Consider the following 16,106-nt stretch of genomic DNA (forward strand, 5'->3'; position numbering starts at 1 on the left):
AGCAGTGCATTGTGAACCGGAAATAAAAGAGGACTGGAGACCCGTGTGTGGTGATGAAATGAGGATGTGGTATTGACTACAGTTAGTGCAGTACTCACGAGAAGTTTTAACGCAGTTTAATTTTTGTCCCCATGGCTAGCAGTAAAGCTAGATTTATATTTCGGCAGGTAAGATATCATCATCATATTAAATAAATTCTGTAGATGAAAGCTTAGTCGTATTTTTTTTTTTAACTCTCTGTAAATACTCGTGGGAATCTTCACGTCCCTATGTCTTTTGGGGTGATTTCTGCGCACAACAACCTTGGTGAAAATTGACAATAGGATAGATTCGCAAGGTTTCATTTAGGTGTTTAGTTTGGGTCAATTTGTTTACAAGATTTCTACAAACCAATTTCATGAATATGGTCAAATTATTTCTATATTTTTTTTTATTAATGATAAATATTTCATTCATCATGAGTAATTATTATTTGAAATCCACTAGATAGTTGTTTTACAATGTATTTAATAGAGCTCATCCTTTGGTTAGTGATTTCTTGGATCTATCCACCTTTTGATACAATCATGAATATACATATGTAATTTACTGCTCCCGATAGTGGCTTTCCAGTTAACAAAACAACGAAATACTACAACAACAACAGCTGTTAAGAATCCCAACTGGCCGGAGGCAAGCCATTTGGCTATTTACAAGTGCAGCTGGGAAGTTGAACCAGGGAGTTACCAGGAACAAATTCAAAGAGTGGTCACAGTGGGTCTTGAACCCATGATCTCCGGATCTCAAGACATTAGCGCCCAAACCACTGGGCCACACTGCCTTCATGATGATTTTTAATAACCATTTACTAATATTGTTTTCCCTGTTTTACTTAAATTATTAGTTATTTGACTTGGAGTCCTATACATATACTTATTTGTTGGGATGTCCCAAAACCAGAGCTGCTGTTATTATTGATCCAGTGGATACACAGGTTTGTTTGTCTTTTGGGTTCGGAAATGTTTTTGTGATATACACTGTAATCATGCAGTGAGCGAGAATCTATAAATTTAAGTCTTCGATTGAAATTTATGTAATTGTCAAATCAGTACAGAAAAACTGACTTTGAACAATCATGACAGAATCCCATAGCGATGTTTCTTGTTTACAAACATTGACGTCACATTCATTTGATATTGAAATTTGCCAGCCACGGAACAAAAGAAGTTATTGTTCAATTTCAACAGCCAATTAGCTTCTGGTTGGCATATTAATAACAAATTGGCGACATAACGAGAAATATCGCTATTTGTAATACATGGGGTTAATTTTAGAACATTTAGATTAAAAGTATTTTTAATACGACGGCAAGCACCATTTAATGCTCCCTTGATGGATCTAAGGGAATGGCCAGAAACTCTAAACTCTCTAAGTATCCAGTTACTTCCAGGAATATTTAGTACAATCCAACAGCATTTGACCATGATTTCCAAAAAATTTGTTGATGGCTGTAGTAGTAGTCTAGATATTTAATGGGAGTAACTGGTTGCGAAAGCGTTTTTGTGATGTAATCATGCAGTGAACAGAAATCTATAAATTTAAGTCATCGATTGAATGATATTATTGTCAAATCAGTACAGAAAAACTGACTTTGGGCAATTACCCTACCACCTTTGTCAGCATTTTGGGGGCATTCTTTGAAGAATGAGTCAGAGTACAGTAATTTATTATTATAGATGTTATTCTAGGGTATTCAGCAGTTAAGCTCCTGAGTGATAAATGAAGGCCAACCCTTAAAAATCCGGAATCCGGAATCCGGAATCACAGGTCATTTTTTTACCAATACAGAGAGTAAAAACTATCCCAAACATTCATAAAAGCTAACCTTAGGCCTAATTAGGCCTAAAGAAACGTTTTTAGGCTTAAGGTTAGCTTCTATGAATGTTTAGGATAGTTTTTACTCTCTGTATTGGTAAAACAATGACCTGTGAATCCGGATTCCAGATTCCAGGTTTTAGGGTTGCCGATAAATGAATACTCAGACATGAAAAGTTTGTCTTCTTGGCTTCCTGAACAGGCTGGGAGGGATGCACAGTTAGCAAAAGAGCTGGACCTCAATCTTATTTATGCAAGTGAGTTGACATTGGATAATGCTGTGCTGGTCCTTGAGTAGTTTCTTGGAAATAGATTTTGCGATAAAAAGAAGTGCTCAATAATTGAGAAGTCTATGAGTAGAGGTGGTAATTACCGATAAGTGAATTGTTCCAGAGATCCTTATTGTCAAATTTCTTCAAAATGGGGTTAGGGAAATGTTGATCACAGTGATGCTTGCCCATTGTTGCCATTGTATTCGACATAACTCAGCCAGACCCGGCGTCAAACTTCATTCCTCAGATGTTGATTTCAGCATGCTAGTAATATTGAACAATGACAAGGTCAAAAAAATAATAATAAGGTTTAGTTATACAAAATTAATGTAACCCTAACCCTTCCATACTTTTTCTAAAATTTCCTTTTCGTCCTTTCAAAACCAATGACAAGAAATGGCAAAATTAATTTTAGGGTTTCTGGAGGATGGTCATGTGTACATGTTGTAGTTCAATTTTGACCTCTGGTTTAATTTTTTTGAACCAGTTCAAAATTTTTGAACCAGTACAGAAGTTTTGAGCCAGTCCTACTATGTGAAAGACAGAAAGGGTTTAGCTCTGAGGAAGGACTCATGCTCAAAATGTCAGCTTTCAAATTTCTTTGCAGTGGTCAATTTACCATATCAGCTCACTTGGTAAACCCTTTTCTTTATTTCACTTTCCCATGGACACAGCACCAGCTTCTTACAATTATTCTATTGGTAACCCCTTTACCTGAGAGGTGAAAGAATGCTTATTAAATACTTCCAATAACCATGAACCAATATTCTTAACCCAATGACCAAAACAACGGCTACCGGTAATTGTTTTAGACTAAACACTTCAAATAAGTTACTCCTACAATTACTACTGTGTGTGCCAATCCCATGCAGTGTCTGACACTTGCAAACTGCAGACTGCATGTAATCCAGACTGACAGTTAATGAAAGCTAACCATTATAAAATGGGTGCTTAGACTTAAATACTGTATGAGTCAGCACTAATCAAATGGGTGCTTGGACTTAAATACTGTTTATCAGCACTATTTGTAGACAGTCTGCAGTATCTGGTCTGCAGTTGTCATACACCTTCTGGAATCGTAACTGTTTCAAATAAGACAGTGCATATAACCCTAATCATTATAATATTGAAAGCTTAAACCTTGCGCAGTGTCCCAGTATCCTTACATGAAAGCAAACCATTGAAAATAAGTGCTTAAGCCAAATTACAAAGCTGAGCATTTGACCCTAATCACTAAAATTATTTGTTGGTCTTCATAATAATCTTATGAATTATCTACTTTATTTTATTTATACTCCATAAAGAGTTCCACTTAAATACAGAAAGATGTCCAACTATGTTGGAATGGGTGGTGTTATAAAAAAAATGGTTTGAAAAAATTATGGACCGGTTCAAAAATCCTGGACTGGTTTAAAAATTCTGGACTACCACAGTTTAATTAAACCAGAGGTCAAAATTGCAGAACTACAACATACACAATAATGATCTTTTCAGTTTTCTTGGGGAAGATGAAGCCATTCTCGCAAATTTTATTCCTGGACAGTTTCGACACAACTTTTTTTCTGCAGTAGATGGATGATAATAATTTCATTCATTTCTGCAGTGAACACCCATGTACATGCTGACCATGTCACAGGTACTGGAATTCTTAAGAATCTCACCAACTGCAAAAGTGTGATTGCAAGGATAAGTGGTGCTAAAGCTGATGTCTTAATCAATGACGGAGATACAATTGACTTTGGAGATCAGGTTTGCAAAACACTAAAAGAAAACTTTGTTGCCAATAGTGACAAAGTGGCATTTTCATGTTGCTATTATAATTATTACAGTATGATAAAATGGTAATGGTACATAAGGGTAGAAATGGTAGCTGCAAATGCCCTCCTAGGCACAAAGTCATGATAGAAGAAAGAAAGGGGAAAGTTTGAAAAGGACAATGATAATGGCATTCATGACAATGATAATGACAATGATAATAATACTTATTGTTATTAATTATCAATTGTTAGTAATTATTTATTATTTATTAATAATTATAAAGTAAGGAATAATTAATAATTCATCATAAATTATTATTATTATTATTATTTTTTTTTTTTTTTTTTTTTTTTTTTTTTTTCTTGATCTTCTGTGGACAGAACATCTCCTGCAAGGAGATGGTATTCAATCTGCAGGCATAGACACTGCTTGGCTTTGTCCCCGGACCTGTGGCTAAGAGACTTATAAGCATCTTCTGTAGGATTAGGATGGTCCCGATAACTGCAGATGCCAAAAACCCTCCAGCCAACCAGACATCACACCCTAACAACCAACCAACAATGGCTCACTGTACCTCACCACACCTATATAAATATAATATTTAATAATAAGTTATTATCATCATCATCATCATCATCATCATCATCATCAGCATCATCATTATATTTCACAGTCCCCAGGTGGAAATCTTATCAAGATCTTACCAAGATTCTTAATAAGTTTCTTATCTTACTTTGTTTCTTAATTAAGATTCTTACAAGATCTTGTAAGATTCTTGAGGCTAAAGCCCATCCCATCCCATCCCAAGCCCATCGTATGGGTCCTCCGGACCCACAACAGTCTACTTTGCAAAAAACTCCGGCTACTTAAAACCTTAAAGAAAACCCTGAGTAGTAGTAGTACTGCTACTGCTACTGCTACTGCTACTGCTACTGTTACTGCTACTGCTACTGCTATGGGTGTCTGGAAAACCGCGAATAGCGAATAGTTGCGAATAGCGAACAGCGAATTGTCGCGAATAGCGAATAGTGGCGAATAGTGACTAATAGTCGCGAATAGTGACGAATAGTCTTCAATAGTCACCGCCTCATGCTGAACAATCTCGTAATCAAAGCAAAATAAAATAATATGCTCACCTGTCGTCGAAAGAGAGTTTCGTGCATGCTTTTACAAACACAGAAGAACAAACGTCAAAATGCAAAAATATAAATCACTTTCATTAATACATCAAGCTCATGATCATCTCCTCGCACAGTGGCGCCCAAACATAAATTTTAGATACTCACATTTCATCATCCTCATCGGTGCTGTCTGATCCGGCGAGACACGTTCTGTAAAAAGGAGTAAAATCAAAATGTGAGGCAAGTGGTTTGTGATTAAAGAGACAAACGAGCTACTCTGATAACCGTTGTGTTAATTAATTAATATCCAAATAAGCAACAGGATTTCAGTGCATTTATTACCTTTTCTTCTCAGGGCTCAAGCTGTCCTTCGCCGACACATCTCTGCTTTTTTAGCGGGAAAATCCCATCCAACGTTGCTGCGTGGTTGACCAGGAAGTACTGGGTACCAAATTTTTGTCATTTCGTCATAATACCCCCCTCCACCCTTATTTGCCACTATTTGTTACTATTCGTCACTATTCGTCACTATTCGTCACTATTCGCGACTGTTCGCCACTATTCGTACTATTCGTGACTATTCGCTGTTCGGTATTCGTGACTGTTCGCTATTCGCTATTCGGGTTTTCCAGACACCCCTACTGCTACTGCTACTGCTACTACAACTGCTACTGCTACTGCTACTAGCCCTATTTTCTGGTGCCTTGTGAAGTTGAAAGGGTACATCCCAAAGAATTTTCATGTTTTCATTCTCCCTTACTGCAGAGGGTGGCCTTTGTTGATTCCTTGGTTTTTCCTTCTTGCTCTCCTGAAAATTATACTTTAAATAGTAGGCAGTGATAGATAGGTGTTAAGCATCTGTCATGTCTTGCTTTATAGAGACTTTGTGCAATCTTTGGGACACATCACATGACTGGTTGACCCTGTAGTGTTGTCACACATGCATTTGGTGTCTGTATTATTTTCAATTTTTTTTATTATTGTGCTTTATTTTGCTGATAGGATTAATGGTTGGTAGGAGTTGTTGGTATATGCTCTTAAGCTCTTGTTTACGCTGTATAGTTTATACATGTACGATGTTGGGGATATTTTTCCATTTCTTTAGGATCTGATTGGCTGCAAGTGGCATTTGTTTATCTTGGAGTTGTTTGGTGGTGTGTAGGCTCCCAGGCAGGACTGCTGTTCTGCATCTGTAGTATATCTCTCAACCATCTTTGTTCTTAGCAGTTCCTTGATTGCTTTTGGTGACGGTGTGGTTATCTCTTTAGTCTCGTTTGTAGATGAGACATTACTCATAGTTATTGTAGTGCCTGCATCATCAAAGCTGTGTGTGCTGTTGTATTCCTTGGCGTACTTGACGGCTTGTTTGAAGATCGATCATCTGTCCAAGTATTCTTGCATGTTTGATCCTTTTATCTTCACTGTTACTGAGGTGTAGTTAGCCGTTTTGATTGTTGTTAATTTGTAAGTATCTTCTACACTTTTCATCCCACTGCCTCCAAGTTCTTGTGGTAAATATAGCAGTTTGATGAATTCGTGGTGATGCATTCCTTCTTCTTCTCTGATTATCTCTCTTGTACACCTGTCGATGTTCTTCAGTTTATTTATTGTCCAGTCGCATGTCCACATGTGGTACTGAAGAGCAGGTAGAGCGAATGTCTTGGTTGGGTGTACTTTCCTTGGGATTGATATATTGCTGGACCATATATTAACAGATACTCGTTTTAGAATTATCATTATCATTATCATTATCATTGGGAAGAACAAGAAGAAAAATCAAAACAGCAAAAATGTTATTCTCAGTGAATTACCAGTAAAGGCTACATGCATGGTACAACACTGTAAGGACCACTTTTTCTTAAGTTTTTTTTAATTCCACTACTTGCAGTGACAGTGTGCTTGATGGTCTTCAAATAGTTTTTTCATCATCACAAAAATCCTCCTACTTCTTTGTTCTTACTGACGCAAGAAATCTGCATCCACAGCCTTTAAGTAATTCAGAACTTTTTTCCCCTAGGCCCTTGAAGTTCGTTCAACTCCTGGACATACGAATGGTATGACCTTTTTGCTTTTTCGACATTGTGTAGATTTTATTCTGTTTTCTTGTCATCTTAGCTCTAGTTGGGTTGAGAGCAGCTTCAGGTCCACCAATGTGGACAGGGCTTGATTCCTGGACTCAACCCAAATGTTGGCTAAGGTTTTTGGTTGTCTAATCCACTCAAAGAGGTTTTCCACTGAGTTCTCAAGTTTAAGACAGCCTCTCAATGATAATTAAAGACAACATTTTATTTGAACTACCGGTACTTAAATTTCGTGACCAGTCTGGATTCTCAAATAATGGGTATATATATATATATATGAGTTTACTTCTGTCAATCCTTTCATTTGCTATGAAACGTACTTAATTAATAGCCCATTGACTTCTGAATCGTCTGGTGTTAGACAGAGTTAAATTTCTTAAGCCTCACTCCTTGGAGTCATTGGGTTAAAGGCAAAATAGTTTTTGAGTAACGCCTCCTTGCAAAGTTTGTAATGTTATAATCTGAACACCGTTGCATGGGTTGTTGAGTTGCCGTATTTATATGTAGGTTGTCAAATGTGAAAGTTTTTTGGGTGGCACGGTAAGGCGCATTGCACTGTAATAAGTTGTATCTTTTTTCGATTTCCAGGTTGTGTGACATATGTGGATCATGCCAACAGAGTAGCTTTTACTGGTGATGCTCTCCTTATAAGGGCATGTGGGCGAACAGACTTTCAGGAAGGTAATGGTTGTAGCTTTATCCTCTTTGATGAATAAAATGCAGTATTACCGAATTCGGCTTGAGAAGCCTGGCACCAAGCTGGTTCACCTTTCATTTCTCTTCTTTTATTCAGGAAATCCTGAAACTCTGTATGACTCAGTAAGAAACAAGATCCTTTCTCTTCCTGAAGACTACATGCTGTATCCAGCACATGATTATCATGGTTTGTAAAACTCTAATCTCATTGTGACTAGTTACACTGCAAAACAGTCGTTTTCTTCCATTTTTCGGAAGGCGCGAAGCGCCGTAAGCGTGATCCTCGCGTGTGAAGCGCGCGAGCCTTCCCATTCTCCCTCGCCGTTTATACACTAGCTTCAGACCTTTTGTTTGAAAATTTACCGCGTCGCTTGCGTTCGCAAAAAATACGACTGTTTTGCAGTCTAGTGACTAGCAGACTAGTGGGGCGCAGCAGATGGTACATGTTACGTACAAACATAATTGACCACTCAACATTGGCGCTTTTGAAACATAATCAACGAGACGACAGAACAGAACAGCAACAACTGTTAAGAATCCCAACTGGCCGGAGGCAAACCTGGCCCCAGTTGTTGGATAGCGCTGTCCACCGGATAAATCTCTATCCTGCGGATAAAAAGTAGCAAAACCAAATGAGTTATCCAGTGGGTAGTGATTTATCCGGCCGATATCACTATCCATCGTTTGAACAACAGGGGCCAGTTGGCTGTTTACAACTGCAGCTGAGAATTTCAACCAGGGGTTACCAGGATCAAATTTCAACGAGAGGTCAGAGCGGGTGTTGATCCCGGGATCTCCTGATCTCAAGGCAAGCGCACTGCCTCAGATCTTACTAAGGAATTCTTATGATTTCTGAACTGCAGTCAGTGCAGTTCGTAGTATGTCTTCTGATACATCTCACGCAAATGGAGTTTACTTATTATTGAGATGGCTTTCGACAAACGGTGCAAGGTTGTGTTTTTCGTTTAAATTATCGTCTATTGCGCAAGCGAGTTGTTCCTAAGCAGATGCCAAGGCAGACGTTTGGGTTTTTTTCGCCCTTTTGATCCACCACTTGTACTTTAAAGGTTTCTTCCTGTGGACTTTCACTTACTGCGTTAATTTGCCGGGAAAGCTGTTCCTGTATTGAAACAGTAGTCTTAAATAAGGATGTCATTTTTATCAAGAGTATTTATCATTGAATTTAAGGACTGGATGTCACAACTGTTGGCGAGGAACTGAAGTATAATCCAAGGTTAACCAAATCAAAGGAAGAGTTTGTACAAATCATGAAAAGTCTTGGATTGACGAAACCAAAGTTGATAGGTAAGATCTTACTTGTTGAACGTGGCAAATAACCCTAACCCTATCCCTAACCCTAAACACATTCATAAAAGCTAACCTTGGGCCTAATTAGGCCTAAACAACAGTTTTTAATGTTTAGGATACTTTCTGTATTGGTAAAACAATGACCTATGACCTGTGAACTGTAAAAAATACCAACCGGATTTCAATCTTGCCCAGCTCCTACCCCTTCGGTAGCTGCTTCGTTATCTTCATAATTTTCATGTGCTACAACACAATAGGATGAAAGCCAAACCTTTCAGAAAATAGTATAATGAGTAAGGGTCCGCTAAAATACGCGTAAAGCACTCTGAGCAAGACTTTTGTCCCAATTCAAGACCATTCGAGGGATGAATTTTCTCCTATTTAAAGTGCCCCTGTGATAAAAAAAAATCACTTCCTTTTTTCTTCAAATTTTCAAAGTGTATTTGCTGAAAACCTGATTTGCAAAATTTTGATTTTTATCCAAATGCCGTTCACTAGGAGTGTAAGTTTTGGTTTTCACGGTCCCCCATTACTCACGTTCAAAACTGACCGATTGGACCTCAGAGGGTTGGATCCAGGGAAAAGTGACGTCAAAGGCTCACTAACTTAAAATTTCATCTTGTAAATGCAGTTTATTATATATGCAAAACGCGAAGTTAAAAGTCTTGAGGCCCAAACCTCCCGTGCTGCTTATTAATTCTGCGGCGTACACACGCATTGCATTCTCAAACTAGCGAGCCTTTGGCGTCATTTTCTCCTCTATCCAGCTCTCTCAAGATCTTAAAGTTAGTACTGGCGGACCATTAAATAGGAAAATTCCAGTTAAAAGAAACAGGTGCCTTTTAAATCAAGGCTTAAATCTTTTGTCGCTTAGTAATCCAAAGAAAAATAAGCATTGATTTTTTGGTCAAATGGGCACTTTAAATCAGTTGAGAAAGAGACGATGAGATATGCGAGGCTTTACGCCATGCCATCTACAAATACCGTCAATTTAATTTGGTTCGTATCATGCTCGTGCAAAAGTTTTATCACATCGTTTTCCGGTGTGTAGATATTCGTTGGGTTTTAATAGACCTTTTGTTACCATCTTCATCTACATGGCCAGCACTCGGCAAAGTCCCTTTTTGAGGAGTCATGGCTATTTATGTATAGGTGGCCTCATACACCGTAAGCCCTTTTAGGGACATCACTGCCAAGCCGGCCACTTCTGCTGGAGAGAACAGGACAGCTACAACACCGGCGACTCCATCCCCTACTCTTTTCGAATAGTGCGTGGGTTCTTTAACGTTCCAAAGGGAACTTATAAACATACATGTAGAAGATTTTTGTGAGACGGGGCCTACGGTTTATGATCCTTATCCGAGAAGACTTGAAAGTCTAACCATTTGCAGATGTAATTACAAAGACAGCACTTTCTCCTCAGTTATTTTAAGATCCCGAGTGTTGATACGGCCAGGGTTCGAACCCGCAATCTTCCGCATGACGGACCCAATGCTCAAGCAATTGAGCCACCGGTGTTACCTGGAGAAGGGGAGGAAATTTTACTTTTTTTGCAATCATGAATTTGTTCACTTAGAGGCTGTGCCTTTATTATTGATAGGAGTGGCTTTTCTTGTATTACGTTTACAGATGAGGCTCTCCCCTTAAATGTCATGTGCGGCCCAAGCCAACTCGGTGAGTCAAGGCAGAGAATGGACCAGTGAATCGAGTCTTGTGCTGGGTCCTGATGTCAAACAGCATCTCTGTGTAATTTTAGACCAACGAAAAGTGCTTTGCATTAGTTAAATGCGCATTATAGTTAATAACTCCAGAAGCTGGTAGAACTGGTCCGCTGATCGATCCTCAAAAATGTGTTGTCTTTAAGTTCAAAGTTGGCCGGAATATTAGGTTTTCGGCTGATCTCTAGAGAGGGAAGTTAAGTACGATCGTCCGGCTGAGTGTAGTCCTGAGATTGAAAGACTGTTTTGGGTGATTGACAGCCTGAGCGGAAGCCATATTCAGAGTGAAGTAGCACACCAGTCACTGTTTACAATCTTGATAGCCAATGAACTCTAGGCTTATTTGAGAGTCGACCAATAACATCACGATTTCGTTTACCAATCGCATCAACGAGGCGAGGTGGCCTCATGGTTAGTACGCTCGACTCCGGATCGAGTGGTCCGGGTTCGGGGCCTGGCCGGGACATTGCGTTGTGTTCTTGGGCAAGTCACTTTACTCTCACGGTGCCTCTCTCCACCCAGGTGTATAAATGGGTACCGGCGTAATGCGGGGGGTAACTCTGCGATGGACTAGCATCCCATCCAGGGGAGAATATAAAATACTCCTAGTCGCTTAATGCTACTGAAACCGGAGGTAAGCGCCGGCCTGATGGGCCTTCTGGCTCGTAAGCAGTCACTTTACCTTTTTTTTTACCGACGTTACACAATTCACTTGACTCTGAAGATGCCTTCCTTTCAGGTTATCGAAACGTCAGTCAGTGCTATCCGAAACAGTCCTTCTCAGGACTACACTCACCCGGACGATCGTACTTCACTTAGGGTTAGTTATGGTATGACACATGGGCTCAGTCCACTTACGATCATCTCTTGAGCGTCAGATGGATGGATTATGGACGACAAACACCTGAATTGGAACTGTACATCAGATGTGTGAAAGAAAATCAGTGATTATAATGCTGAGCCATTCTTGCCTTTAATAACACTCTTCTACTAGCTTACCCAAACATTCTTATTGAGACCTTAACACATCGACGCACAGCTCTAAAATAAATGTAAGCATGAAATATTGGATATGTGCATGAGGAAAACCACAATAAGTCGGAAAAATACAGTACATCAGGAACCCAGGGTCGTGGGTTTCTGGGTAAGTGAAATATACTTGATACACAATCTGCACTAAAAGCATTACTGTGGTCAACAAGGAAACTAATAAATAAAGTTGCAAATTAACTGCCATTTCAACAGTCTTCACCTTACACATGGAGTCAGTTCTGTATTTTGTGCACGCAATTGGGCACTTTTGTATGCTCACGGCTAGACCCGCCGCTTGCTGGTGAAGTGGAGCCTCCATTTCATGTAATGGTCCTTCCAGTTCAACCGAATGGGCTTTTACTTATTTCTAATCCGATACCCCTTTTTCCAAAATGACCGCCATTTAGATATTCTTTTGTTTTTTTCAAATTAGACCCTGATGCCTCGTTCAAGGCAAATTTTCTTTTGAACTTTAAGCTTAAGAACGAGGCATCAATGGCTAATTTGAACAAAAACAAAAGAATATTTAAATGGCGGCCATTTTGGAAAAAGGTATATTGGTGCCATCAAAAATTGAGATCCGTCCTGCACTTTCCAGAACAAACGCTGTGAAGCCAACCATGTATCGTTAATGCGCATTCTTGATTAATGATTTCAACTGAGATTTTTTAAACATTTTAAATTTAAAATGCAGTGCATTGTTATTTCTAATTTGCATTATTTTTCAAATTTGCGGTCTTTGAAAGAAAATGTCTTTGCCGTCTTTGAAAGAAAAGTGCTTTACTGCCAGCATCGTTAGCGCAAACGTCGGAGGAACTTAAATCGCTGGTTACCCGCCTTTAACCGCGTTTCTCAAAAGTTAAGCAATCGAGTATGCCATGCTAAAACCCCGAGTAAAGTATAAGTCTGACCAATAGAAACAGGGCCACAGAGCATGAGGAACCAATCAGAATGGAAACCAATGGGCCCTTTGCATGACAATGTCAGGTGACCTTGCCAATCATAAAAATGGTCGTGGTATAAAGTAGATGAGCGTGATGAAATTAGTAAGAATGTCAATTTTGAGGTCACTGAGATTTAGGCGAGAGATTTTACAGTGATTTAAACTGACATTTATATGAAAAACAGCTTGCTGGATGGCATACGATCCAGCACTTAATTCTTTGACATTTCTGAACTTTCAAAACGCTCTAAAATCACGCAATTAAACGTCAGTGGCCTCAAACTGACACTCTCGCCAATTTTATCTCGCTATTTGTACCATGACGACTTTTTATGATTGACAAGGTCACGTGACATATATCACATCAATCACAAATACGTGAAAACTTACAACTGCTTAAGAAACGGTCCAGATGAGAACGATAGCAACAACGGCAACGAAGATGTTGGAATTCAATTGGTCTGCAAAAAGGTGATAACTTTTCTATTGTCTGCTATTGCGTTTGTGCATGGTCAAGGTCAAAACAGCAAACTAACATATAAAACGAAGAAACATGTCGAGTTTCAAGTGAAGCTATGATCCTCGCAGTTATGAACGCAATTTTAGCAATTGCGTAGAGAAGCCTGAAATTTTCAGGACTTTAACGGGGTCTGAACTCGTGACTTCGCGATACCGGTGCGACGGTCTAACCAACTGAGCCATGAAGCCACTGACGTTGGGAGCTAGTCATTGGTGGGTTCTAAAGTTCCCGTAATGAATGAATCAACGAATGAAATGATATATGAAAGGAATCATACATTGAATTGCGGATATGAACTCAAGTGAAGCTATGATCCTCGCAGTTATAAACGCGATGTTCAGCACGGTAACATTAGAACCCACAAATGACCAGCTCCCAACATCAGTGGCTTCATAGCTCAGTTGGTTAGACCGTCGCACCGGTATCGCGAAGTCACGAGTTCAAACCCCGTTGAAGTCCTGAATTTTTCAGGCTTCTCTACGCAATTGCTAAAATTGCGTTAATAGCTTCACTTGATTTCATATCCGCAGTTCAATAATTCCTTTAAAATATCATTTCATTCGTTGATGTCGAGTTTCATTACCATCTCCATGTATTAACTATGATGACATCAATGCCAACTACTTATACAAATTATTGCATCACTCGATTGAAGTCTTCAAAAATGTTTACCAAGACAACTGGGTTGAGTGCCATAATTTCAGTTTCTGCAGCTGCAGGCACAAGCCAAGGACCAACGGAAGTTGTGTGTGCTCAGGTCTTCTCTAGCCGCAACCAGTAGAACACAGCTCTGCCGCCACGGCTTCAAACCCTTTTTCACAGTAGTAACCTCCTAGATTCGACACTGAATCGGTAGGTGGCCTTGTGGGACAAGGCACACAGATATGGTTCCATCATTGCCGTCTGTATTTGTTCCCACGGCAACAGTGTTGGACAGCTCTGGGACGCCTCGAAGTCGCTTGTCTTTTTGTTGCCTCTGCCTTGGAGTTCCTGGAGTAAACAAACTCATTGACAAGTTTAACTTTGCCAATCAGCAGTAAGTTTGTAACAGGATTCGGGGCATCCCAAGTCAACTTGTTATTTGCAACTCCTTTGGTGTATTTCAGCTGCCAAGTGGATAATATTGTAGGCATGATGCCCTCTCTACTTGAAGGCAATCTTGTGTTGGTATCGCAGATCTTCGGGACGTATACTTCTTTGCAAAGTTTGTATGGATTGAGTATCTCTTTTCCATTTGGGCAGCGAGTATAACCTTCGTTGTAAATGGTTGAATAAATACTGTGTTCGAGGGGTAGGTTGTACACTACACCGGAGGGAATACCAAACGAACTGACAGCCACAGATACCAACTCGATATTAGTTGTTGAAAATTTAAAAGCTGTGCCCTTCTCGTCCTTCTTGTACAACTTAAGAGGAAGATACAACTTAAAACTTATCACATACGGTATGTCTTCTTCCCCGTGAACCAGCCAGTTGTATTTTTCAACCACGATCTGTTTGGTGGTAGATGGAAAATGACGGGGTTTCCTTCTGCCAGTGAAGGGAGGTTGATAAAGCCTTTATCACCCCTGAATTCTGGACGCGTTGGTATATAGACAAATCGATCAACTATATTTATTGTGACCTTGCCGGGATCATAAGCGATGATTCCGCTCAAATCGTTTTTATCGTAAAATCCAGTCGATTTTTTGCATGCTTGTATACTTTTGCCTTTATTTATCACCTCAGCGTGAGGTAGGGCTGTCCCTAAGTTGCTCCAATTTTCTCAAAAAGTTGCTCCAATTTTCCAAAAAAGTTGCTCAAAAGTTGCTCCAAAATTCTAAAAGTTGCTCAAAAGTTGCCCCAAAATCCAAAAGTTTCTCAAAAGTTGCTTTCAATTTTTTGGTGTAAGAGATTGATTTACAACTCAAATTGTAAAGTACGTTGTGTTGAAGTGCGCTTGCAATCCCAGTTTCAGAAGAAGCCGCTGAAGCAATATGGCGTGCCGTGAACGGAGTATCAATTTTTTCGATTACCTTGTAATATTCAGGTCATTCAGACATTATTTTACAGGGAACGGAAAGGTGAGTTATATACTAGCTACCATTTCCGATTGATTTTGTAATATAAAGATATAAAACAAAAGTTGTGTCGTGATGTTCTTTACTTATCGGACAAAACAAGAGGCGTCAGTTGGCGACCACTTCTAAAAATTTAGTCGCCAGCGCTCAATTTTTAGTCGCATTGGCGACCAGTGAGTCGCAATTTCGAGCCCTGATCAATATGGTAAGACTGAGTCTCTCTCAACCCAACCACGTGATTGTATTCGAACAAAACAAACTTTGCTAATATGCTTATTAAGGATATAAAGTTTCTCTGACATAAACGAGTGTTTGTGGTATAAAGCCATGTTTTTTCAATATTTACAATATTTACACTGTCCCTGAAGGTTTTGCACCACCAGCTACCCCTCTACATAATTCATGATTTCATGTGCGCTTATTGTCATTGTAACGTAACATGACCGATGTTTCCACTGTTTCCTCTAATGCTGCCTCTTGCTGCTTGCTAAATGCATTTTGTAGCAGGCTAAACACTCGCTCAGCCGATGCTGAACTAGGCTGCACCAACAAGATCTTTTTGACTGCAGCAGACCAATTTGGGAGAGCAGCGGCATGTGTAGCCCACCACTGTACTTTGTCTTCTTCTGTTTCAATGGCTGCACCATCAGCAGTGGCCACATAGTTTGGCAGCTCTTCCACAAGCTGTACAACCTCTGCATCAGTAATGAAACTAAATTGCTTTAGTTCCTGGACTGATACAG

The 16,106-nt window shown here is 39.5% G+C and overlaps 2 protein-coding genes across 2 annotated transcripts in view; one reads left to right on the top strand and one right to left on the bottom strand.

The window, feature by feature from the left end:
• The first annotated feature begins 8 nt into the window (after nt 1–8).
• LOC138003890 (persulfide dioxygenase ETHE1, mitochondrial-like) lies at nt 9–12,044 on the top strand. Its single transcript, XM_068850200.1, has 9 exons — nt 9–167; nt 884–973; nt 2,057–2,111; nt 3,730–3,875; nt 7,023–7,059; nt 7,675–7,767; nt 7,880–7,969; nt 8,971–9,087; nt 10,720–12,044. The coding sequence occupies exons 1-9, from the start codon at nt 132–134 to the stop codon at nt 10,791–10,793; spliced, it is 738 nt and encodes a 245-aa protein (XP_068706301.1). The 5' UTR covers nt 9–131; the 3' UTR covers nt 10,794–12,044.
• A 2,867-nt stretch (nt 12,045–14,911) lies between these two features.
• LOC137980016 (uncharacterized) overlaps nt 14,912–16,106 on the bottom strand; it is a 3,052-nt gene continuing 1,857 nt past the window's right edge. Inside the window, exon 1 of the mRNA XM_068827339.1 lies at nt 14,912–16,106. This exon is cut by the window's right edge and continues 1,857 nt beyond it. Coding sequence (XP_068683440.1) covers nt 15,772–16,106 — 335 coding nt within the window. The 3' untranslated portion in view covers nt 14,912–15,771.

This window comes from Montipora foliosa, chromosome 1 (assembly GCF_036669935.1).
Source record: "Montipora foliosa isolate CH-2021 chromosome 1, ASM3666993v2, whole genome shotgun sequence".
In the NCBI taxonomy this organism is placed as follows: Eukaryota; Metazoa; Cnidaria; class Anthozoa; order Scleractinia; family Acroporidae; genus Montipora; species Montipora foliosa.

Coding starts and splice junctions, on each gene's coding strand:
- LOC138003890 (XM_068850200.1), top strand. CDS start 132: ATGGCTAGCAGTAAAGCTAGATTTATATTTCGGCAG. Junction 7,060..7,674: donor AACTCCTGGACATACGAATG/GTATGACCTTTT, acceptor TTCGATTTCCAG/GTTGTGTGACATATGTGGAT. Junction 7,970..8,970: donor TCCAGCACATGATTATCATG/GTTTGTAAAACT, acceptor ATTGAATTTAAG/GACTGGATGTCACAACTGTT.